Below are 23,889 nucleotides of genomic sequence, written 5' to 3' on the forward strand. Positions count from 1 at the left end.
GTACTTTTGCTGTTCTAAACGTTTTATTACCAAATTACCACGATTCCTTTCCCGACATCAAGCCTTGCCAAGACAAGTTTGCGAACATGTCCCAAGCACTGGCATTGCTCAGAGGTAGAATACTGGTCAGGCACGCAGTGGAGCCGGGTTCGAGTCCCACTGTGTTCTCAGTACTAGATTTTGTTTTTCTTATTACGTGCGATAGCGGTTATGCGCACCGGCGGCGGACCACTTAGGTGCCGGGCGTGACCCGAGTTGTGATCCTATAACAGCTTTCGCTGTAAAAGAGCCAAATAGAGAGCCGATTGACACAATAACATCAAATATCAGCAAGTGTTATGAAAAAATGCTCTAGATAAACCTAGACAAGAGTGAGAAACGAGTGACATAAAACAGAAGTGCATACCAACAGAAAATTTATTGAAAAAAACCACGAGACATACCAGGCAATAAAACACCGCGTGTACAATAAACTCCAGAAAAAGAAAACTGCATGTGGACAGAAAGATACCCAATGTTCGCTTGGTTTAATATAACAGAGAGCTCGGCGGCGCAGCTAACTCCCGTTTTGAAAACGAAACAAGCTTTGACATCTCTTCTGTAGTGTATTTCTTCCGGGCCAGAACTTCCATTCCTGAAAAAACTGGGCTGCGCCTAATATTACGGTAGTGTAGCGGCCGGTTTGTTGAAGACTGCCTTTTCTTTGAAACATGGGATCATTGAATCTCTCGATGAAGCAGCGGCCAGCTTATCCGGTATAATAATTTCTACAAGACGGAGAAACGAAGCATACCACTTCCTCAACACATTCTGTTAGGTCATCGCTGTGTTCAACCAAGGCTCAAACAACTTAAGTGAGGTGGAGTAAAATGAATTGCCAACTCATTCAACAGTCTGTTCTTGTCTGAAAGAGTCAGATAAACGCAAGGTAAACGCGTGGGAAACACTGCTATGCAGTTCATAGAGCTTTTACTTGGAGTTGAAACTATCTTAATTTTTTAAGACGATTGTCTTTTTTGTAATACTTTAACCCCAAAAATTTGGTTTGTCTTTCTGTCTGTCAATCCAACGATTGAGACACTTGGATAAAGTTTAGTCAGAGCCCAAAACCCACTTTTCTTAGTCTGTTGGCTGTATTCATACTTGTAACATTTTTGAACCAAAAAGCAAATAGTACACATATTTTAGGGCACAACAGCAATACGCTTGTGTAAGGCAATCTGTCTTTTCATAGAGAAAATGCACAGCTGCATAATTCTCAAGACTAAAGTGTCTATTACGCTGCGCTGAAAATGCGGCGCTACGAACGAAAAAAGGGTGTTCCCAACGTTACGCCAAAAAATTAGTTGCTTTGAGTAAAATGACATCGTGCTGCTTCCTAGCAGTGGCTCTGCGTTATAAAAAAAATCGTTAGTTTCTTATTATTACTGCCAGATTTAGCTATATATTACGCAGCACCTAAAGACAGAGAACTATTGTTTTTTGACGTCCTTCGCAGCGAAGCTCAGAAACACGCGGCCAATTTTTCAGCCTTCTTTCCACATCTTCTCCTTATCCACTTTTGAGGTTGGAGTATATCTAGCGAGAAGCACGTAAACAAGCTGCCAAGTAATTAAGCTCCTGCACCTATATTGAGAAGTCCAGTAGTCAAAACGCAAGCCCTAGAGCCCTAGTGACATTTTCTGCTTTATGATCTTGCATCAATTCCTGTCTCTGTGTTTCACCTAAATTCTTTGTTCTTTAAGTATCCTAGCCTTGTTTCATAAGGACACTTCTGATGACGTTTCTCGAGCAGCTTTCGCAGTTGGTGGAGTCATGACGGGGTGCAGCATGGTGGTTCCCTACCTGGGCTCTGTTACAGTGGTTAGTTGCCTATTTACCTACTTCAGTACTTAGATGGAGGAACAAAGACGAAAGATAGGCAAAGCAATTTGCCTGTGTGAATAAAACAACTGTTTTCAAACAACAGCTTTCATATTAACTTACAGCTATCCCTTTTTGTTCGCAGTCTGTCTTATTCTTGACAATTTTGACATTGTGCAAACATCAAGCCAGGCTCTGGCTTTTTCATTCACCTGCAGATGTTTATGGCAGTGAATTCAGCTATCACTGGTCCCTTCGTGGGTCTTGTCTTACTCGGACTAACCGTGCCCTTCGCAAATAGCAAGGTAGGTGCCATGAAGTACGTTACCAAACCAAACACTTGTAGATCAAGACGTCGTAAGTGGCTCTGTAGCTCATACAACGCAGGAAAATCATTGCGCGAAACTTGAAAAGGGCACCACAAGAAAGACAGACGAACAGCTCAGGCTTAAACTACCATCTGTTTCATTGACCATACAGCGTGACCTAAATAACAGAACATGATGTATAGCGTATCTAGGACAGCACCAAGCAGAAGTCACATAACACAAACACAGCGCTAAAACACGGCGTCTGGGATGCACTATTTATCGGATACTATAGATAACCTACAAGCCCGCTGTACAACCTTAGTTGACGTTACTTAAAGAGGGCATTCCAAACAGAACTGCGCAGACGGGAAGTGATAGGGTGTCGGGCGTGGTCGTGTGCACTCTTGCACAAGCGACCACACCCTTGTGAGCAAAGTTCACAGTTGCTGCTGAAGCAACGCACCCTCCTTCCTTAACCTGGCATCGCTTACGCTCTATACAACAGACGGGCGGGGTTTTTCCTCTACAGTTGAGGAACAATCGACGACAGGCCTCACACAGACGGGCTAATGTTATCCAATGCGCCCTGTGTGCGACGGAGATGGCCGGCTCGTTTCGTCTCTGCTTCAGGCATGTTCTTCACCAGCCCTCGCGCGTTTTTCTACTCTGTCGGACTTACTATGTGTATAGCCATCTTAATAATTCTAAATTTACAGGCAACATGAGGCAACGCCATAAACCTATCGAGTGTGTCCACATAACTGCTACTGCTATAAGAGTGCCTTGTATGCTGTGTTAGGAACGGCTAGCTAATATAGCTTTATTACTTCTAGATGTGTAAAAAGACTTCAGTGAGCGTTTGTAGAAAATTTTAATCGAGCCAGTTAGATATCTGTCATAAATGTTTGCATTTAAGGCTTATCCGCGTATTGCTGGAGCGAGAACACGCCTTTCTGAAAATAAGTATGTCCACATCTCACACAGGGTGCTGGTGCCACTGCTCTGCTCATGGTTGTCTACCAACTACTTCACATGTCTGTCAGAATAAATTCTGGGGCCCAGGTGCAGCGGATGCCAGTGACCCTTGAGTTCTGTCCAGGCAATGTCACAACCAAGTCAAGTATTGTCAACGTTACATTACCAGCCTTTTCAAAGCGGTATGTAGTAACAGCGTGAACGGCCTTCACATGAAGCCGTAATCGTTAAAGAGAAGCGTTTATTCTTACGAATAAAAGCGGAACTTTGGGTCTCCGAAAATAGCCACTCATATGGGTATCTTCCATTACGTAAAGTTTTGCTGGGTTGTAAAAGCACCACCAGCTTTTTTCACACGCAATGAAATCTCATTCGTCGCATGCAAGATGAGATCAAGGCATAGGCTATGTAAAGCGATGTAGATTAGATACAACAGCTGCATCTTTCCTTCAACAGTAGCAGCTGTATATTCGGTAGTGTTTACAGACTTGCATGCTTTCGTAATGCTCTCAACAGGTACGTAAGTGCTCCGATTGGCTAAAAAGACGAAATAATAAAAAACTTGCCTCTGTGCTCCCCAAGTTCAAATTTATTGTCACTCTACAGCCCTGTGCGCTGCATTTTTTTTCACGCAGAATATAATGAGCGAGGTGATTTTTTCACCATCTGTCTTCCTTTTTCGCAGATCAGTCAACGCGTTTCCACTGTTCCATTTTTCATCTTACCGGAGCAGCCTGATCAGCACAGTCGCCACATACGTTGGAGGGATTGCCTTAAGTCTTTTACTAGGTACTTATTTGTTTGTACTTGACTTGGGTGTGCCATCTAGCCGGGAAACCAGTTTTACTAATTTATTTATTATTTATTTATTTTTATTTGTTGAAAATGTTAGCCAAAGGCCGTTACAGAGTAGGGTAAAGAAATACACTTCACTTGTTGACAGAAGCACAACAAAATGAAATTTAATTACAATGGTTTTTGATCTATTTAAGACTTGCTTGACTATGCTGTCTTTAAATTCTAGTTTATTTACTTGTAAGCTTTAGGTAATATGTTTCCTATCTTGAATGTGTTAATTTACACATGTTCCTAATTGATGAGAGGTTTATGTAGGATTGGCATGAACATAACTGTTTCAATCTGGGTAAAGTTTTTCGAAATTGCCCGTACGCAATGTCCTCTATAAGGTGCAAAGTATGTCGAACAGAAAGGGAGACACGTGAAAAATGATTCATAGTAATTAAAGTTTACGGTTCACAAAAACCAGGCTCAATAGTTTGCAGGAAAAAAAGCGCGAACTTGTTTTGATGTAAACACACTTGCCTACTAGACTATATATTGTCGCTAAATATGGCCTGTCTCTCTTTAGTGTTGGGTGCTCTATGAGGAGGAAGGCACAGTACGTGACCTTTTGATGCATACTTCAGATGCAACTGCGTTGTTCAAGCGCTGAGGGGAATGCGAATACATTTATTATGCGTATTATTGATCTTGTCGCTTTTCGAAACGCATTCGGGAAGCCAAGATCTTGACTAATAAGAATTTCAAAGTTGTAGTTTTTGTTGTGTGAATGTGTAGGTAAAAAACACGATTTAAAGATAACTTGCCGATGTTCTGGATAGAGCTTGCGACCTTAGAAATAAATTACGATTTACATTACGGTTACTACTTGAAACATCTCCAATACTTTTCTTGGCATAATTATTTCCTATAGTTCTTGTTAACATGCTGTGTAACAAAGAAAAGCAAGAGCCCCTTAAATTCTCGCTTCGTTGGGAAACATGTTCAGGTATGCATGCGTCTAGCGTGTCCCTTGAATTCAGCGGCTAACACCAGGGGCTTCACATTTGTTCATTTATTCGCGCCTCTATCGACCCCAAACTTCACTGTGTATACACCAATTTCAGTGATTCGTGAAAAAATTTGCTAATATACTGCTGTTTCTTAGATTAACCAAATTCAGTGGTCTATTTGACGCAGTGTGGAGCCATCCTCTGACTTGGTGTACCTGCTGTCGTGTCTTTAGCGCTCTTATTTCTATTTGTTTCAACATTTCGTCACTATTTCATTCCCTCTAGAGTGGAGTACCACGTCATGCAACAAGTATCACGCTGTGGTTGGCGCAATACTTTGTTTTAACCGACTGTTCTATTGACGTTTATGTGAGAGATAACAAAGACACAGAATAGCAGGGCGATCAACCAGAGTTGCAACATGTGGTTTGCTACCCTTCATTCAGAGAAGAGAAAATGGAAGTAAGAATGTAAAAGAAAGTGGAGAGAAAAGAAGTCGCACAATAACAAGGAGAACAAATAACAAAACGAACGTGTATAGGGGGAGTACTATAACCTATTCAACAGGCCACTGCCACGCAAAAATTTCAAGACAGCTTTGTAGCACTCAGTGTTTCGACAAGAGCCTGTCGTCAAGGCAGTCCAACACAGCAGCTAGCGCAGCCTGTGTGCACTGTAGCGAGGGCAGTGACACAAAACTTGGTCTATCGTATCATCGCTGCCACAATGGCTGCAAGTAGAATTGACTTCCATGGCGATTCGGAACACGAAAGGGTGAAGATTTGGGGCAAACGACACAGTCCGCACATGTTGTTGAAGATTGCTTCATGTTTAGTTTCATGCATTTTTGTTGTGAAAGTACACTCTGTCCTCTGTAACATATTCGCCTTGAACACCACACGCATAAAATAAATTTTTCTGGAGAAGATCACATGAACATGCAACCACGGGGTGAGGTACGTATGATATTATTGCCTCAAATAACTCAATATTGTTGCTGCCAATTTTACAGGTGGAACAAACTTCACCGATGTGGAAATCACGAAATGAATGTCGAATGTGCTATTCCCAATCTGGAGATTTTTGAGGCTGTTGCCTTCTGCAGACAAGGTAAGGGCAGTCATCAATGACGCTCAGTAAAAGGAGTCTGTTGTAATCAAGTGCACTGCTCGTAACCGAAACTTAGACTCTGTGAAACTCGCAAAGAGCTAATACTTTAAAAAGTTGACCTGAATACATAATCATTTCTTAAATGCGGGGCATTCAGACAAGTGATATTGCCCACCCAAGGGCAGCAACTGTTGTTGCTAACTTCAAGATGATGAAACCACTTGCCGAAACGTTGGCCCCATTCACATGTTGCATTCAATTATCTCTCAACTCTTTAAGCTTCCAGCTTCCCTTGAACATCTAACTTAGTTGAATTCTACCTTCATACAGATTATGGTAGCCACCAAGTAGCAAAACGACTCAAGTTCCAAAATTACTAAAAAAACTTTTTTCATATAGCTGATGTTGCTGCTGCAGACCACAAAAAATATTTGTGCTTATAAAAGTACTCACTACTGGGCTATGTGGTATTCCTGAAGGAATGAACAATTACAAGTGATCGCCCGTCTTCTTCACGTGTTTCTTTTCAGAGTGTTCGTGATATTAGCGCAAAATTGAATATTGAATTTCTGCTTATGACAGGCTTACAAAAAAGAAGTAACAACCGCACTGCACGTGATCAATATAGGTACAGAGGTCAACTTCGCAACATCGAGTAACTAGCAGTCGACTTATTCAAGAAGTCCAGTTTTTGGCTGACCACGTTTTATGTTTGCCGCTCGCACAACACAGTTTGCGCAATGCGCAAACGACATACAGTTTTGTCTAGGGTTAAGTATAGACCATTGAACTGTGCTTGATCAATGAGGATCACTGAAGTGAATTTCCTGATGAGGGAAATTGCTCATGATGAGCCAGCGATTCCATACCTCACTGTCCACTGCTGGTTATCAGAGACCATCAGTCAATTCACAGATGCCCGAGGGGAATCAATTTTGTGCTGTTATTCAAAGTGTTAAAGAAAGCTCTCCATGCCGCTTGTGAAACGCTCCAACCACCGTGAAGTAGTTTATCAGTGAGACAGCAACGATCGAGAGGGCGCTCGCTATAGGAGGACGGCAGTACGTTTGCCACTTGGAAGCTTTCCGAACCACGGGAACTGACTTCAATGATATGGGTCGAACCGCCTTTCGACAAATAATCTACGCTATTGTTCGCGAAGAACTGCGGGAGCTTGGGCTGAAAGCCGAAACACAAGTGTCTTTTTTTTTTGTCAAACACGACCAGAGAAGAGTTACCTACACACGCTGGTGCATCAACTCAGCAGGTACCACAAGAATCACAGACGCAACCTCTACAACCACCCCCCGACTAATCGCCCTCATATAACGTTTCAGCAGTAGGCTTACCAATAATAAAGCATGTTGATGTCGAGCACAAGATTTTGGATGAGCTTTTGCCGCACCTAACATTTGCGTACAATATGGCACATGCGGAGACAACGTGGACGACTCTCTTCAAGCTTGCTTACAGCCGTCAAGTTACCACCGTGGTCGCCTCCATGCTACCCTACGTTGTAAACTGCGATGCTGACACAGAGGTTGCTGCATTTTTAACGCATTGATGAAGCCTGCCAGCTCACCCGCGTTTGCATCAAGAAACAACTTCCCTTCAAAGCCAGTCATTAGAACTGAAAACGACGTCACCAGCAGTGCACACCTCGTCACCGTGTCACGGTATGGACACTAATACACTGTCGGGGTCTGAGCAAGAAGCTGTTTCAGCGCTACCTTGGGTCCCAAAAGGCCACTCTGCAGCTGATTTTACTTGCGTACGAGGTCGTCTATGACGGGATATTGCTCGATTTCCATAATGTTAGCGGCTTCCGAAAGCAGTTCACATCGTACGCCTCAAGATGTTCTACGACCGCTAGCGGCCCTAAAATATGTTATTGCGATAGCAGTTATATAGACAATCTCGGCTGTATTTCGCCACTGGCGTCGGCCTGTACGTCGGTGTCAACGTCATGCACCGTATATTTAAATGCATTTATATATATGAAAACGTCAGAAATAACGCAACATCCAAGAAAAAGACTCAGGCGTGCGAAATCGAACGTGGGACCTCCGCATCGCTAATGCGAGGCGTTAACTACTGAGCAACCGAAGCGTACCTCCTTCAACGTTTAAACGGCAAGCTACTTATATCTACCACTTACCGCCGCTGTTGGCGGGCATATCAGGGGGAGGAGGGACAAACGTGTTTTTAGCATTATCAGCGAGATGGCGCAATGAGCGCGTGCTGGCTCTCATCTCTTGCGCGTACTTTGGCCCGCGTAGAAGAGGAGAGTGGACAATCTCTTGCACCCCCTTGTCTCCCGGGGGGAAGGATCATACGTCTTATATGGCATTGTGGCACTGGAACGATTCTGCTGTTGTTACGGGACGCACAAAAATAACGGCAATCGTTGCACAGCCTCCATTTGCGAAAAGGGCGTGCTTTTTAGACTCAGCGAAATGAAAACTGAGACGCCTATTCACTTTCGTCTTTACCTGTGAGTACGTTTAGTGCGTCATTTGTGCGTGATTAACATGGGGCACGTTTCCATCTGCTTGCCATTCTGCGTGTGGCCTTCAAATTAGTTGCTATCGCGTTCATTGCCTCGCCTTTGCGGCAAAAATGTGACTTTTTTTTCAGTAGCCGCCTTAATTACCGTACATACTTATTATTTTCGGGGTAATGGGTCATCATGGGAGGGCAATGCCGCCTGTGCTAGTAGGAACTGGCAACCTTCGCCGAATAATTGGTTGTAGCCGTAACGAATGCTTTAGCTTTAGGGCGAAGATTCTTTCCGAGATAAACGAGGTACACGGGAATAGGCACTGCGCTGGCGCTCATCTCAAGCAGCTGAGTGGGTGTGGAGGGTGTGCAAGCTGTTCATAGTTTTGTGTAAAATTACCAGGCAGTTGTTGCTGGGTGTTCCTCTTTTTTTATTCGTCTGGCTATGCACTGCCGTGTGATTCTGATTTATCCTTTTTTGTTGTTGTTCGGCACAAGCTTGCTAAATAAGAATTTTTCTGACTTTTGTTGCACTGTTCCTCCGGACTGCATCTTACTTCACCTACGTGAAAATCTGCAGCATAGATGAAAAACAATGCTTTGCACTCAAAATTGTAGTATACTTGAACGAATTTCTTGCTACCCAAATCACGAAGTATGGCTTCAGCTCATCATCATCATCATCATCAGCCTGACTACGTCCACTGCAGGACAAAGGCCTCTCCCATGTTCCGACAGTTAACCCGGTCCTGTGCTTGCTGCTTCCAATTTATACCCGCAAACTTCTTAATCTCATCTGCCCACCTAACCTTCTGTCTCCCCCTAACCCGCTTCCCTTCTCTGGGAATCCAGTCAGTTACCCTTAATGACCAGCGGTTATCCTGTCTACGCGCTACATGTTCTGCCCATGTCCATTTCTTCTTTTTGATTTCAGCTATGATATCCTTAACCCCCGTTTGTTCCCTAATCCACTCTTCTCTCTTCTTGTCTCTTAAGGTTACACCTACCATTTTTCTTTCCATTGCTCGCTGCGTCGTCCTCAATTTAAGCTGAACCCTCTTTGTAAGTCTCCAGGTTTCTGCTCCGTAGCTAAGTACCGACAAGATACAGCTGTTATATACCTTCCTCTTGAGGGATAGTGGCAATCTACCTGTCATAATTTGAGAGTGCTTGCCGAATGTGCTCCTCCACCCCATTCTTATTCTTCTAGTTACTTCAATCTCGTGGTTTGGCTCTGCGGTTATTACCTGCCCTAAGTAGACATAGTCTTTTACAACTTCAAGTGCACTATTACCTATCTCGAAGCGCTGCTCTTTGCCGAGGTTGTTGTACATTACTTTCGTTTTCTGCAGATTAATTTTAAGACCCACTTTTCTGCTCTCCTTGTCTAACTCCGTAATCATGAGCTGCAATTCGTCCCCCGAGTTACTCAGCAATGCAATGTCATCGGCGAAGCGCAGGTTACTAAGGTATTCTCCATTGACTCTTATCCCTAACTGTTCCCATTCTAGGCTTCTGAAAACCTCCTGTAAGCACGCGGTAAATAGCATTGGGGAAATTGTGTCCCCCTGCCTTACACCCTTCTTGATTGGTATTCTGTTGCTTTCTCTATGAAGCACTATGGTAGCAGTTGATCCCCTGTAGATTTCTTCCAGAATGTTTATATATACTTCATCTACGCCCTGATTCCGCAGTGTTTGCATGACGGCTGATATTTCTACTGAATCAAACGCCTTCTCGTAATCTATGACGCCTTCTCGTATAGTGGTTGGTTATACTCTGAGCATTTCTCTATTACCTGATTGATAGTATGAATGTGGTCAATTGTTGAGTAGCCTGTTCGAAATCCTGCTTGTTTCTTTGGTTGATTGAATTCTAATGTTTTCTTTACTCTGTTAGCAATTACCTTTGTAAATAGCTTGAATACTACAGAGAGCAAGCTGATCGGCCTGTAATTCTTCAAGTCCTTGTCATCTCCTTTCTTATGTATTAAGATGATGTTAGCGTTCTTCCAAGACTCTGGTACTCTTCCCGTCAGGAGACACCTCGTAAACAGGGTGGGTAGTTTTTGTAACGCAATCTGTCCTCCATCTTTCAGCAGATCTGATGTTACCTGATCCTCACCAGCAGCTTTGCCCCTTTGCATGCTCTCCAAAGCTTTTCTGACTTCTTCTATCATTACTGGTGGGGTGTAATCTGGGTTACTGCTAGTTCTTATAGTATTAAGGTCGTGGTTGTCTCGGCTACTGTACAGATCCCTGTAAAACTCCTCCGCTATCTTAACTATCCTATCCATATTGGTAGTTATTTTGCCTTCTTTGTCCCTTAGTGCATACATCCGACTTTTGCCTATCCCAAGTTTCCTCTTCAGTGCTTTGACACTTCCTCCGTTTTTCAGAGCGTGTTCAATTCTCGCCATGTTATACCTTCTTACATCGCATACTTTACGTCTATTAATCAACTTCGAAAGCTCTGCCAGTTCTCTTTTCTCTGTTGTACTTGACACTTTCATGATTTGATGCTTCTTAATTAGGTTCTTCGTTTCCTGTGAAAGCTTGCCAGTGTCCTGTCTAACTACCCTGCCTCCAACTTCCACTGCACACTCCATAATGATACTCGTCAGATTATCATTCATTGTATCTACGCTAAGGTTGGTTTTCTCACTGAGAGCCGAGTACCTGTTCTGCAGTGACACTCTGAATTCCTGTATTTTCCCTCTCAGTGCTAGCTGATTGATTTGCTTCTTGCGTATCAGTTTCTGTTGTTCCATCTTCAAGTCTAGGCGAATTCGAGACCGTACCATTCTATGGTCACTGCATCGTACCTCGCCAATCACTTCCACATCCTGCACGATTCCAGGGTGTGCACTCATTATAAAATCTATTTCGTTCTTGTTTTCGCCATTAGGGCTCCTTCATGTCCACTTGCGGTTTTCTCGTTTTCGGTAGAAGGTATTCAAAATCCGTAAATTATTGCGCTCTGCGAATTCTACTAGTAGCTCTCCTCTGGCGTTTCTAGTACCGATGCCATAATCTCCTACTGCCTGGTCTCCAGCCTGCTTCTTCCCTACCTTTGCATTAAAGTGCCCATCACTATAGTATACTGTGTTTTTACCTTACTCATTGCCGATTCCACGTCTTCATAGAAGCTTTCAACTGAAGCGTCATCATGGCTGGATGTAGGCGCGTAAGCCTGTACTATCTTCATCTTGTATCTTTTATTCAGTTTAATTACGATACCTACCACCCTTTCATTAATGCTATAGTATTCCTCTATGTTGCCAGCTATGTTTCTGTGAATTAGGAACCCCACTCCCAGTTCTCTTCTGTCTGCCAAGCCCCTGTAACAAAGGACGTGCCCATTCTGTAGCACCGTATAGGCCTCATCTGTCCTCCTAACCTCACTGAGCCCTATTATATCCCATTTAACACCCTCTAGCTCCTCGAATAGTACAGCTAGACTTCCCTCACTGGATAAGGTTCTAGCGTTAAACGTTGCAAAGTTCAGGTTCCAATGGCGGCCTGTCCGGATCCAGAGATTCTTAGCACCCTCTGCTGCGTTGCAGATCTGACCGCCGCCGTGGTCAGTTGCTTCGCAGCTGCTGGGGACTGAGGGCCGTGAGTTATTTGACGTAAGCATGTGGGAGGTAGTGGCCAGATACTGCACCAGGGTGGCCAATCCTTCTCTGGTGAGGGAGTGCGTTCTCGGTGGTGTTTGCCGGTGAGGCCGCACCCTAGGCCTCTTAATGCAGTTCCATCAACACGCGGATTTTTTTTTTAATCCGGTTGGGAACTGCGCGGTACCGGGATTTGAACCACGGACCTCTTGCATGCGAGGCGGATGCTCTAACCACTACGCCATCGCCGCACCACTCAAAGCACTTATTACTAAATGAACGGATGGACAGACACACGGACAGAGCGACCGGCACACTAGAAATGGACTGGTACACAGACGAATTGACGGACGCTTTGGGGCCCACTCATGATTCTGCAATGTATTTTACATCATATCTGTGATAGAAGTATGTCAGTGGAGCCGTGATGGACCCCAACATAAAACACTTTTGTGGTTAAGGACATGTTTTCCAGCTAGAAGACACTGTGAATTCGGTTGCAGTGGCCGTTATTAAATGTTTTATCAGAAAGAATGAGCGAATGGTAGCCAATGCTGTGAAGAAGCAGGTGACAGGCTGCCCGCATGCCACTACCGTACTGCAGTGAAGCACGTCTTCGTTACCGCCAGCGCACATTTTACCAAACCACGAGACAGCTTTTTCATTTTTATTTATTTATTTACGGCTACGCCAACAGCAGCGAAGGCTGCGTTTCCCCTCGTTTGCAGCACAACTGGGACCAAGTACTGCCAGAAAACGTAACCTCTGGAGCTGCAAACTAGGCAGCTTAGCAGACGACCGCCACAAACTACTTTCAATATTTGAAAGTTCCTTGCATACCCCTTTTTGTATGTTTCATTATTCAAACATCCACTTAATTCGAAGAATTTTCACAGTCCCAGTAACTTTGAATTAACGAGGTTTTCCTGTACTTTACTGTCAACACCCTCTAAATTCGGGCTGAATGCAAGCATTCGGTAGTTATGTATACAGTTTTTTGGACAAGTTTAAGTGCAATAAGCATTTAACTCTTCTGATGCACTAAGTTGTGAAAGCATCCCCTTGGCAAAAGCAGTGACTTCCCTGCGAGTACTGCATTTCTACACTCATGCACGATTTCAATGTTTCTGCACGTAAAATGACCAAAGTAATGTACGAGCTGCAAAACATGACACTGTTGTTTTGGAAGGGATATAGAAAAGATCGAATTACATTGATTACTACCATACAAATACGACCATACAAATGTTTGCAAAGATTTTCGTTAAGTAAATTTCCTGATTACAGCAAAATAAAAATTACTTATACCAGCTTTTACATTCCAAAGGTGCATTGTAAAACACGAAGGATGCCATATTTTACCGTTTTTGACAGCTTTAAACACGCTGGGCTTTTCAATACAAGTACACAGTCATTTTGCTGCGTCTAGGTTTTCTAGAACGGGGGCTCGGATGGCTGGAAACATAATCCACATCATCATTCAGCACTGCATTTTTTTAAATTTTTTTTGATGCACAGGCACCTAGGATCATAACCAACAGAGACGTTACAATTTTAAAATTCATGCTTTGCCTTGCACAAAACGTCACAAGAACGAAATTTGTGCTCACACTCAAGTGTTGCACCTGACGTAATAAGAAAAATAAAGCACGAACAGCTCCTTCACTTTCTACAATGTTTAGAGTCCTTCACGATTGATTGATTGATATGTGGGGTTTAACCTCCCAAAACCACCATATGACTATGAGAGACGCCGTAGTGGAGGGCTCCAGGAATTTCGACCGCCTGGGGTTCTTTAACGTGCGGCCAATTCTGAGCACACGGGCCTACAGCATTTCCTCCTCCATCAGAAATGCAGCCGCCGAGGCCGGGATTCCATCCCGCGAGCTGCCGGTCAGCAGTAGAGTACCTTATACCCCTGTCACAAGGCCACCACCAAACTCAGTTGAACACCGTGAACGTAAATCTCCCCTAGGGGGTTCGACGGAGGAGGAGTTGTGGCAGTGTCACACGGCAATGACAAGGTTGTAACAGTTGCTGCGAGGGGGCTCAGCTGGTGCTGTTTGATTTTCGGAAAAGTATTCTAATGTCATTTCTATTGATTTTTGTGAATCCTCGTTATGCAGTTTTTACAAAAAAGCACTAATAAGTAGGTATGCGGCTAACAAACCATTAAAAACATATTTCAAATAAAAACGCATTTGCTAAATGTAGCGACGCTGCCAGTGACACTGGCCACATTGTGCTTTTAGTTGTTTTGTTGCCTGTGTACAATGCCCGATACGAAAGTTTTTAAGCTTCCTTGCCTCGTGAGCGTACATTTTGTGTTCTTCAGCCATGAGTGACACGGCGGACGATGTGAGAACGTGGTACAATATTGCGCTGGTAGTGACGTTGATCGGCTGGCGCCGGCCGGCTTGACTCGCGAGGCACGGTGTGTAAGGAGGGCATTGGTGTTGAGAGTACGTGAACTCGGGCGGGCGTAAATATATGTAAACAAACACGTGTTCTGGATTCGTACTACAAGGAAAGAACGTTTAATATTGCCAAAATGTATTATTCTTTCACTGCGGCCACTTAGTGCTCGAAATTTCTCTCTGACCTCTAGACTGCTGGGGACGAGAGTACCTCGTTCCGCTGCAAAGTGAGATCGTTGAACGTCCTTTGCGAAATGCTCCGTTTACCTTCGTTTGCGTAAGAGTGGCCGTGTGACACGGACCGCATCTTCGTTGTCGTAAGGACGAGGGAGTTAAACGGTCTTCAGGGGTGCCCGTGTGACAGGGGTATCAGCCACTAGACTACCGATTAGAGTAGACTCTCGGTAAGCGAAACATGAAGGAACTAGAAAAATGTGCTCTATTTAACAGGAGTTCCGTTTATTAAGAGGTGAACATAGATGCAGAATACAAGCCCGAAACCAAGCATTGCAGAGGCCATAGTGCCGTTCAACAGATTTCAATTTACTGAGAGTTTACTGTAGATTCTTTCATGCTTACATCGTACAAGCCCCAAATATCCATAATCGTGTGATAGCTGTATAAGGGAACATCACCAGTTTAAACCAAGCATGAAAAGTAGTGCAATAACCTGGCCCAGCGCCTTTTCTATTTTTCAGTGCCCAGCCGAACGCTCTCTTCAGGCCGTCGAGCGCGTGCTCCGCCTCCGCTCGCTACTACCGCATGATGGCGCTGCGCAAGTAGACTACGGGATGTTGGCGCTGAACGAACGCGCGTATTAGGAAGCTTGCAAATTCCTGTTTTCATGCGAGTTAATTTGCAGTCATGCTCCTTGACGGCTTTCACGGATGCAGGGAGGATGAAAAGTAACACAAACATAGCGGGGCGCTGTTTTCCCCTGTCTCTGTCAGGCCGTGCTACCCGTTCGATATGTGCATTCTGAGTTTTATAGCATTCGCCTTTTATTTTATTTTTCAAGCTTTTGCAACCTCATTAGTTGCATGCCTCAGAATATAATACTTCTGTGTACCACTCAGCATATCTGACGGGAAAAAATCAGATTTCCTTTTTTTTCATTTCTCATTAGTTGAAAAAAAACTTGCTAGTCCCCTTATCAACTCACCCGAGACGACTTAAAGGCAAAAACTATCCTTGTTTTCTTCCGATTCAATGCCCTGAATGTTTTCTACTTTCCTCCGGGATATTTCTGCACGCAACATGGTTTTCTTACTGCCTCAAGGATTGGTGACAAAGCTAGCTTTCTGCCCCTCAGCTGGTTATGCACCGCCTTCATAATCAGCCCATTTCAACCAAGCGAAGATGTTATATGATGTCGTCAAGTTACGTGACTTGCCGATACATCAGAAACATTTATATTATGTGACATCATATGATGAAGTTTTCAGGTAATGATTATTTCTTTCATCACTCGTGTTCATGCCACCGACTCAAGAACAGGCCGGACGGCACCGGCGATTAATTTTCGCTTTTGACGAGGTATTTAAATCCATCGCTTTAACACACTGCATGGCTGTATATGAGTGAAATTTTAGCTTCCGCCGTTGTTCGGGGTGAGCGTGCTTGCAGTAATCAGGCACAACGATTGGTCTCCAAATAAATATTCATACCACACTCTACATTTAGCCGTCATTTACAATTAAAGTATTTAATAGCTTACGAGTTGTGGTGGCTGAAGACTACCCTTCACGTTTGGCAACACGGCAATTGGTATCACTAAACGGGAGTGCGCTGCATCTGAACAGTCAACAAATCAGTCTATCAGTAACAACACTGCCTCGTGATCACTGCCGTGTGCAACGCTAACATTACGCCCCGAGGCTGAATGGGAGCCCATGGGCACCACACAGGCATTCGACTCTATTCTTCTCGCTGCCAAATTAGGAGGCCAGAGAGAAAAAGAAAGAAACAAAACTGAGCAGCCGGATATTAAGGCCACGACAGTTCATCCACGAATACACAGACAAGCTCAAGCAACTGACCACAGGCCGCATTTTTCAAGCCTGTCACCTTGGCTCAAGTTGAGAGTCTGCATTAGAATTCAGACTTAAAAAGCGCTTGTTCAAAACATAGGCAATGATTCCAGAAATCGCGCTGCATATGGAGCTGTTCTAGTTTATTACACGATACTACATTGTTTAAGCTCTCAAATGGTGAAATCGCTTGCAATATAGTTCTTTGTTTTCTGACACTTGCTTTTTCTCGGTGGCAACACATGTAATGCTTTGCGAAGGGAAAGAATGACGACCTATATCCCTGGAAGCAGTCTAATGGCATTTTGTGCTATTTAGCGCATGAACTCCAGGCTTGCGCATAATGTGCTTTGCCACTAGAGAGTAGCAAGCAAAAATAGAGGAGGCGCTTCCTGGCCTAATCACTGTCTTCTACCTGAACTACTGTCAGTCATCAAACATGGCCATATTCTATTCCATATCTGTGTAAACTTGCATCTATTCCTTGTTTTCAAATATTTGACAACTCAAAAATCATGTTCTTGAAAAATTTTTGTTAAATTTTGTACACGATGTTTTGTTCCAGAATTGTATTGCAACTTTTTTTGGAACTATCTAAATGACGTTCCCTTATATTGTGTTCGATTATGTTTTCTTTTTTGACAAGCTGTTCTGTTAATTTTGTACATTTTAATTTTTTTAGCTTACGAGCAGTGTGATCTGTTACCAAGGGGTTGCACTCAAACCTCATCATATACCGTATTTACTTGCGCCATGATCGCACTCGCGTAATGATCGCACACCTTAATTTCGTCGTCTAAATTCGACCTTTTTTTTTCCCCAAGTAATGATCGCACCCGGATTTGCCACATCGACATGTCAATGCCAGGTCTAGATGAACGCGTCTATCATTGTTTCTGTGATCTGAAAGCGAGCATCACTATGCTAATGCTATAAATTTACTAATTTAGGTGAAAGCATTTCTTATTTAGATGGAAGAAACTGTTTTGACACGCGTGACGTACTCACAACCTCCATAACTGACGCAAATAAGAAAAAAAAGTGCGGTAACTTCACTCTGTCAGCCACCATGTTTGTTTGCACATCCCACACTGTTACAGTGGCGGCTGCCTGTTGGTCGACGTGTGTTAATTCCGCAGCAATTTTTTTTCCTGAGACCACGTTTTTTGTGTGTGTGTGCTTTGTGATCATCTGTTGAAGCGCCGCTTCACCATGGGGCAGTATGCGAGCTTTACTGCCGCTTTCAAGCTGAAGGCGCTTGGCTACGTGCTAGAGCATGGCAACCGCGCTGGCGGCAGAAATTTTGGTGTCGACGAAATCCGAATCCGATATAGAAAAAAACAGTGCGACATGCTCATGGCTACTAACAGCACGTGATGGGCTTTCTGCGGACCAAATCTGGCAAGTTCCCCGACATTAAAAAGTCAGTCCTCGAATACGTGAAGGACATGCACAAGGACAGTTATGCAGTGTCATTAGACACGATACGAACGCAGGCCTGCACAGTTTCCCGGAGGCTGAGAATAGCCACAAAGGACTTCCGTGCCAGTTCCGGCTGGACGACACGCTTCATGCGGAGAAATGGACTGTCGCTGGCATTTCCAACGCGCACGACGGAACGGAAGATGACCATCTGTGGGACAGTGAAGACACTGCCGACAGGGAATCGTGCAGCGATGACACTGACGCCAGTGATGCTTCGGAGTCTGAATGAACGTTAGGGGGTCAGAGAGGTAAAAAATAAAAGGGCAGTGTGCCATGCATGTAGCTCGTGTGCGATGCGTGCATTTTATTACAAAGATAAGCCTTAATTTACTTTTATTTTGGTTATGTTCATGATAGCTACCGTAAGAATTCTGATTAGCAACTTTTTTGCGTCTCCGGTGCTCAGAATATTTTTTCAAGGAAAATTTACCCCGCGTAATGATCGCACTCCGAAAATGGAGTCAATTTTTGTGAAAAAAAAAGTGCGATCATTATGCGAGTATATACGGTATAGCAAACTCATCTGCCACGAATTACTTTGTTACATTTAAAAATTTGTTGTAAATAATTATTTGTAGCTCTGTATCTATGGCAAAAGTATAGGTTGTTTACTTTGTTATTACAGATAATTCGTTATATCAGAATCCGTTATATCGATGTTTCAGTGCAATAGGATGCAAAAGTGCGTGAAACAGAGAAACCAGTCAAGTCTCTTGCCTCCGCAAGAGCAGCATCAAGGGTGGCACCGGGATTTTTCCCCTTGAAGGGAATAGATGGTACAACACTGAAGGAACATTACTCGATGTGAGGAACGTACGTGAAGAAGACAGGTCCATCTTCCCCTGTCTTCCTCACACTGACTGGCTATTTGCTCCTGTCCTAGCTGTAGGATCGGTGCAGAGGGGGGCAGTAATGAAAGTGCTACAGCAGGTTACACTTCTAGCAGGTTACACTTCCAGAAGAGTGGTGTGGCTGCCCCACACCACTCTTCTGGCATCCTAGCATGACCACTGGTGCGATCTCAGGCAACTGTTTGGCCAATTTCTCAGTGATTTCCAGAAGTGCTAAGAAGTTATATAGAATGCTTAAAAGTGAAAGTTTCATTTGCTGTTTCGGTTGAAAACTTTGTAAGAGCCTCATGCTTTTCATACACATATGATTTTGGTACAAGCCCTGTAGCAAAATTAGCGATTGCAAGTTGACATTTTACTGCATTCAATTATATTAGAATTAAGCAGTTACTTTACGGAGAAAGAAACTGAAAATACTTAAAAGAAGTGCTTACCAACCACAATATTTAAAGCACCATTTGGTCTTTTATACTTCAGCACTTAATCTGGTATTCAGATTATCAGGATATTCTTAAATCCCTACACAAGTAATTAACACAATATGTTTAGCTACATATGAAATGCGCATTAGAAACTGGTGGTTGTTTCATACAACTTATGTTATCTCAATGGATAAACTGAATAATTCTAGACTTGAACTTGATACTACTACTATTATACTGCTTTTCTGCACTTAAGTCTTATATATTTTATTCACCTTGAAGACAAGCATCGTTAATGCTATATACTGTATAGGCTTGTTAATTAAATTTTGGGGGGATTTGGAAGAAATGTCCGAATTAATCAAATACCAAAATATCAACACTATTCAGCAAACAAACAAATGTCTGTTAAATCAACAAGTTTTCATTTTCTCAATGAATACATAAGTCCCATACCTTTTTTGCATAAAAGCAGTGTAAAAGCCGTAATTTTCTCCATCCTGTGACTGTGTTTTCAACGGCCATGGGACCAGACTGCCCGAAACGTTCTCTGCACCCCTCCATTATTACATACTCTCGTGCGCACGTGGTGATAGTTCTTTCGAAGGTAAAGGGTCTGCCAACTGCTGCTAATGAATTTTATGCCAGCCTAGCGGCCGCAGCTGACAGCTCTTCATCTTCAACAGATTCTGCTGCGTTTGAGTTTTGTGAGATTACTCATGCGTTGCATCAAGTTCAAATGAAGCTGCACAGTGCTGGATTCTCATGTGGACAACATCATGGTCACTAACTGATTAAGATAGAAATGCCGACAGAACCACATTCTTGTGGTTCTCTGTGAATGCTGTTTTCGCTCTTTTGTGTAGCTTCGTGTTCAGTGCACTGCAAGAATTGTCCGAATTAACAGGGTTATGGCCAAATGAGACCTAAATAATGTGTGTTTGATGTCATCAAACAATGCATATGGTGGCTGGAATTGAGGAGCACACTTGAATTAACCAATTTCCTGAATTAAAAAAGGTCAAGTTAACCAGCTTTTACTGTAGTAGTAAGTCGTCACTGCATGCAATATTTTCTTACCAGAAATCAATGAGTTGATATCAATATGTTGTTCCAGCGGGCATTTCATCCCCTTGTAAATTACCTTTGACATACAATCAGTGAGCTTTTTCAACTCCTCATGTGGCTTTCCTTCCTTGAAGAAATATATATTCACAAATTGATATATACAGAGAAAGTTTCATTATATCTAAGTTGTTATTCCGCCACGGTGATAGCTCTTCTGTAGCGTAACGTTGTGCACGTTTTTCACTGATTTTTGTTTTGAAGTAGTTCATACAGTAGCACAGGTATAGTAAAACGCAGCATTTGCCGTCCAAAATGTGTTTTACAGAATAGAACATTGCAGTGCTGTTGGTGATGACTATAGTTCAGAAAAACACATGATTCTCGTATAAAGGTATCCAAGAAGGTACGGTTCTTATGAAACAAAGATTTCTTATTACACAAAACAATACTGAGGTATAACAATCATGGCAAGAATTTTTTGTTAGATCTCAATATTATGTTTAAGAAAAGAAAAAACGAGCCCTTATGTGCACACCTTTTTCCTTCAGGGAGTGTTTATGTCGTATCGCAAAAAAATGCTCTTCAATTTTTAGAATTTCGCAAATAATAAAGCATATAAACAGCTCATCAATGTGTGCCTAGTAGTGTACATTTGCTATGTACTCAATCACTTCAATTTGTGGAAAGTGTATTTATTTATTTTTCATTGATGTTACACTTGCCCATAAGAAATTACAACAAATAATACGGGACGAAACACAGCAGTTACAAAGCGTTAGAGTCACAGAAACTATCAGAAAACAATGCATCGAGCAAACGTATGCAAAGAATTCCGAAGATTAGAAAGCCCATTATTAATTGAAGATATCCAGCAAATTGTTCAAATAAACATCAGGCATCGCAAGAGAGAGAGTGACGCAGAAGGCTATTACAAGCATCTCCATGTTCTTTCATTTACCTGCAGGCGTGGTTATAGAGCTGTTGAATTTGCATGATGAACATAACAGATCTTGCTGTATGTTTTCTTATTTAGCAAAATAAGGGGGGAAACTGCTAGGGTTCTCTGCATTCAGCTAAGACGCAGACACGGATGACGAAGACGAAAGCCTTTTCTTTTTTGTTTCTTCTGAGTGGTTGCGTTGACCGGCCTTTTTCTTCGAGGGAGAATTTATTTTAGAGATGCCGCTCTCAGTGATAATTAGCTCTGGCCAGCTCCTCTACACTGGGGAGAGGAGCACAAGAAAGTGAAATAGAGATGAATTAGGATTTGAAAGCTAGGGATATGGAAATACATTCTAAAGATGTCTATTTATTTCGGTGACTTGTAAGAATGCTAGGACGGCTCCTATACACGCATTTGTGCTGCTGACGTCCGTCGAAGGACCTAACATTACTTTATTGTTGGTCCATGGTCCACTCAGATATCGTCCAACTGAAGAGACCAGTTTCAGACCTTCTCTTGCAAACGCTGGACTAGCTGATTATTGCCACATGATATGCTTGGTTGAGATCCAGGTGTGAAAGAAGACAACGACGATCTGTCTGAGCTGCTGCTTGGCTAGTCGACTCAACGAACCCATTAAACCAAGTTTGTCTTAAGGAACGTGACAAGAATGGTGGAGTTTCTGGGTACAACGTCTCACGATCCACCCGATGCCCAAGACCCCGTCCAGCAGCCGGAACACACCCTGCACCCGTGGAAACTCCTGTTGACAGAGTAAGCCGCCGCCAACGAGGCCTACCAGCTGAGACCCCAACCACTGACGCAGCGACTATGACTTCGACACAAGATCCCATGCAAGCTCCGACACCTTCCACGCCGATCTACTGCACCGTCCAAAACCCACTCATGCCTAGCCCCTTTCATGGAGAGCAGCATGAAGATGTTGACGACTGGCTGAGTGAGTTCGAACGTGTCGCAGCGATAAATTACTGGGATGATGCCGCGAAGCTCCGGAACGTGTACACTTGCTTAAAGGACGGTGCCAAGACGGGGTTTTTGAACAGAGATGATGTTCTGACATCTTTGCGTGAGTTCCAGCGTCGCCTTCTGGAGACCTACAGGAGTCCCGACCGCCGCGAACGAGCGGAGCGTGCACTACAATCACGCATCCAGATGCCAAAACAGACCGTCTCGATGTACGTTGAGGACACGACGCGGCTTTTCAAGCGTGCGGATTCTGCTATGGCAGAAGAAAAAAAGTTGCGCCACCTCATGCGTGGCGTGAAGGAACAACTTTTTGCTGGTTTGGTGCGTAGTCCCCCCAAGAGTGTTGCTGAGTTCCTTACAGAAGCGGCAACAATGGAGCAAGTACTGCACCAACGGTCTGCCCTGTTTGACCGTCAAGTGAATGCTGCCTCAACTCCCGAAATTTTCGCCACCCCTGGAAGCAAGAGCCCCGAATGGATTCGCGAGATCATCCGATCTGTCGTCCGGGAAGAAATGGAAAAGATGTACGGGACAAGGCAAATCGATGTTGCTTCTATCACTAGTGTCATCCGTGACGAAGTCCAACAGGTGTTGCACGCTTATCGTTTTCAGCCGATGTCGGTTGATCCGGACACGGCTCCTGTGTCTACTGACAGTCGCCGTCATACGTACGCGGAAGCCTTGCGATCTGCCACGCCTCGTTCTGGTCAAGGAGTCCCGACCCAGCCAGTGCCGCACGTCTCGATCCAGACAGTGCCACACGTCCTGATCCAGACAGTGCCGCACGTTCCGCTTCAGACAGGGTCATACGTCCCGATCCAGACAATGATGCCGTCAGTCGCAATTCAGTCGGCGCACGCTGGTTTGGACATCGATGGTCGCCGTGCACCGACGCGCAAGTCTGATCTCTGGCGTACGCCGGACAAACGACCCCTCTGCTATCACTGCGGCGAGGCTGGTCACAATTACCGCGAATGCCCATACCGGCAACTTGACCTGCGTGGATTTTCCGTCAATTCACCTCGTCCCAAATTGGTCAAAGGCCGAGGGATATCGAAGAGTATCTCGCGCAACAGCGTGCACCGTTTACACGACGACAATCGTGGTCACCATCTCCGAGGAGACCCGCAGCCACTGGGTCACGTTTCGGGGTGACGGCACGGGAACGCTCTTCAAGCCCTCGTCGGGAAAACTGAAGGCAGCGGCTTTCGGGGGCAAGGTCTCTGGGACTCAAAGTGTGGAAGACCTCCCATCGATGCTTGCACGCAACACGGAAGGCATTCAATCAGAGAATAATTGCAGTACCGAGGAAACGCCGAAATCCACAACTGAACCCAGTGACCGCGTGTCACTTGACATACCTGTGCTGATTGATGGTTTTCAGGTCAACGCATTGATAGACACTGGTGCAGACTATTCGATTATCAGCGGGAGGCTAGCGAAAGATCTCAGGAAAGTGATTACGCCGTGGAATGAAACGCGAATTCAAACTGCTGGAGGACACGTTGTAACACCACTG

General features: G+C 43.9%; 1 protein-coding gene across 1 annotated transcript in view; it reads left to right on the forward strand.

The window, feature by feature from the left end:
* The first annotated feature begins 2,085 nt into the window (after nt 1-2,085).
* The window catches only part of LOC142768714 (uncharacterized), a 28,269-nt gene continuing 6,465 nt past the window's right edge, over nt 2,086-23,889 (forward strand). The window contains exons 1-4 of the mRNA XM_075870720.1: nt 2,086-2,168; nt 3,159-3,331; nt 3,835-3,938; nt 5,955-6,052. Of these exons, the coding sequence (XP_075726835.1) occupies nt 2,088-2,168; nt 3,159-3,331; nt 3,835-3,938; nt 5,955-5,992 (396 nt within the window). The 5' untranslated portion in view covers nt 2,086-2,087 and the 3' untranslated portion in view covers nt 5,993-6,052. The remainder of the gene's footprint in view (nt 2,169-3,158; nt 3,332-3,834; nt 3,939-5,954; nt 6,053-23,889) is intronic.

Source organism: Rhipicephalus microplus, chromosome 8 (genome assembly GCF_043290135.1).
Source record: "Rhipicephalus microplus isolate Deutch F79 chromosome 8, USDA_Rmic, whole genome shotgun sequence".
NCBI lineage: Eukaryota > Metazoa > Arthropoda > Arachnida > Ixodida > Ixodidae > Rhipicephalus > Rhipicephalus microplus.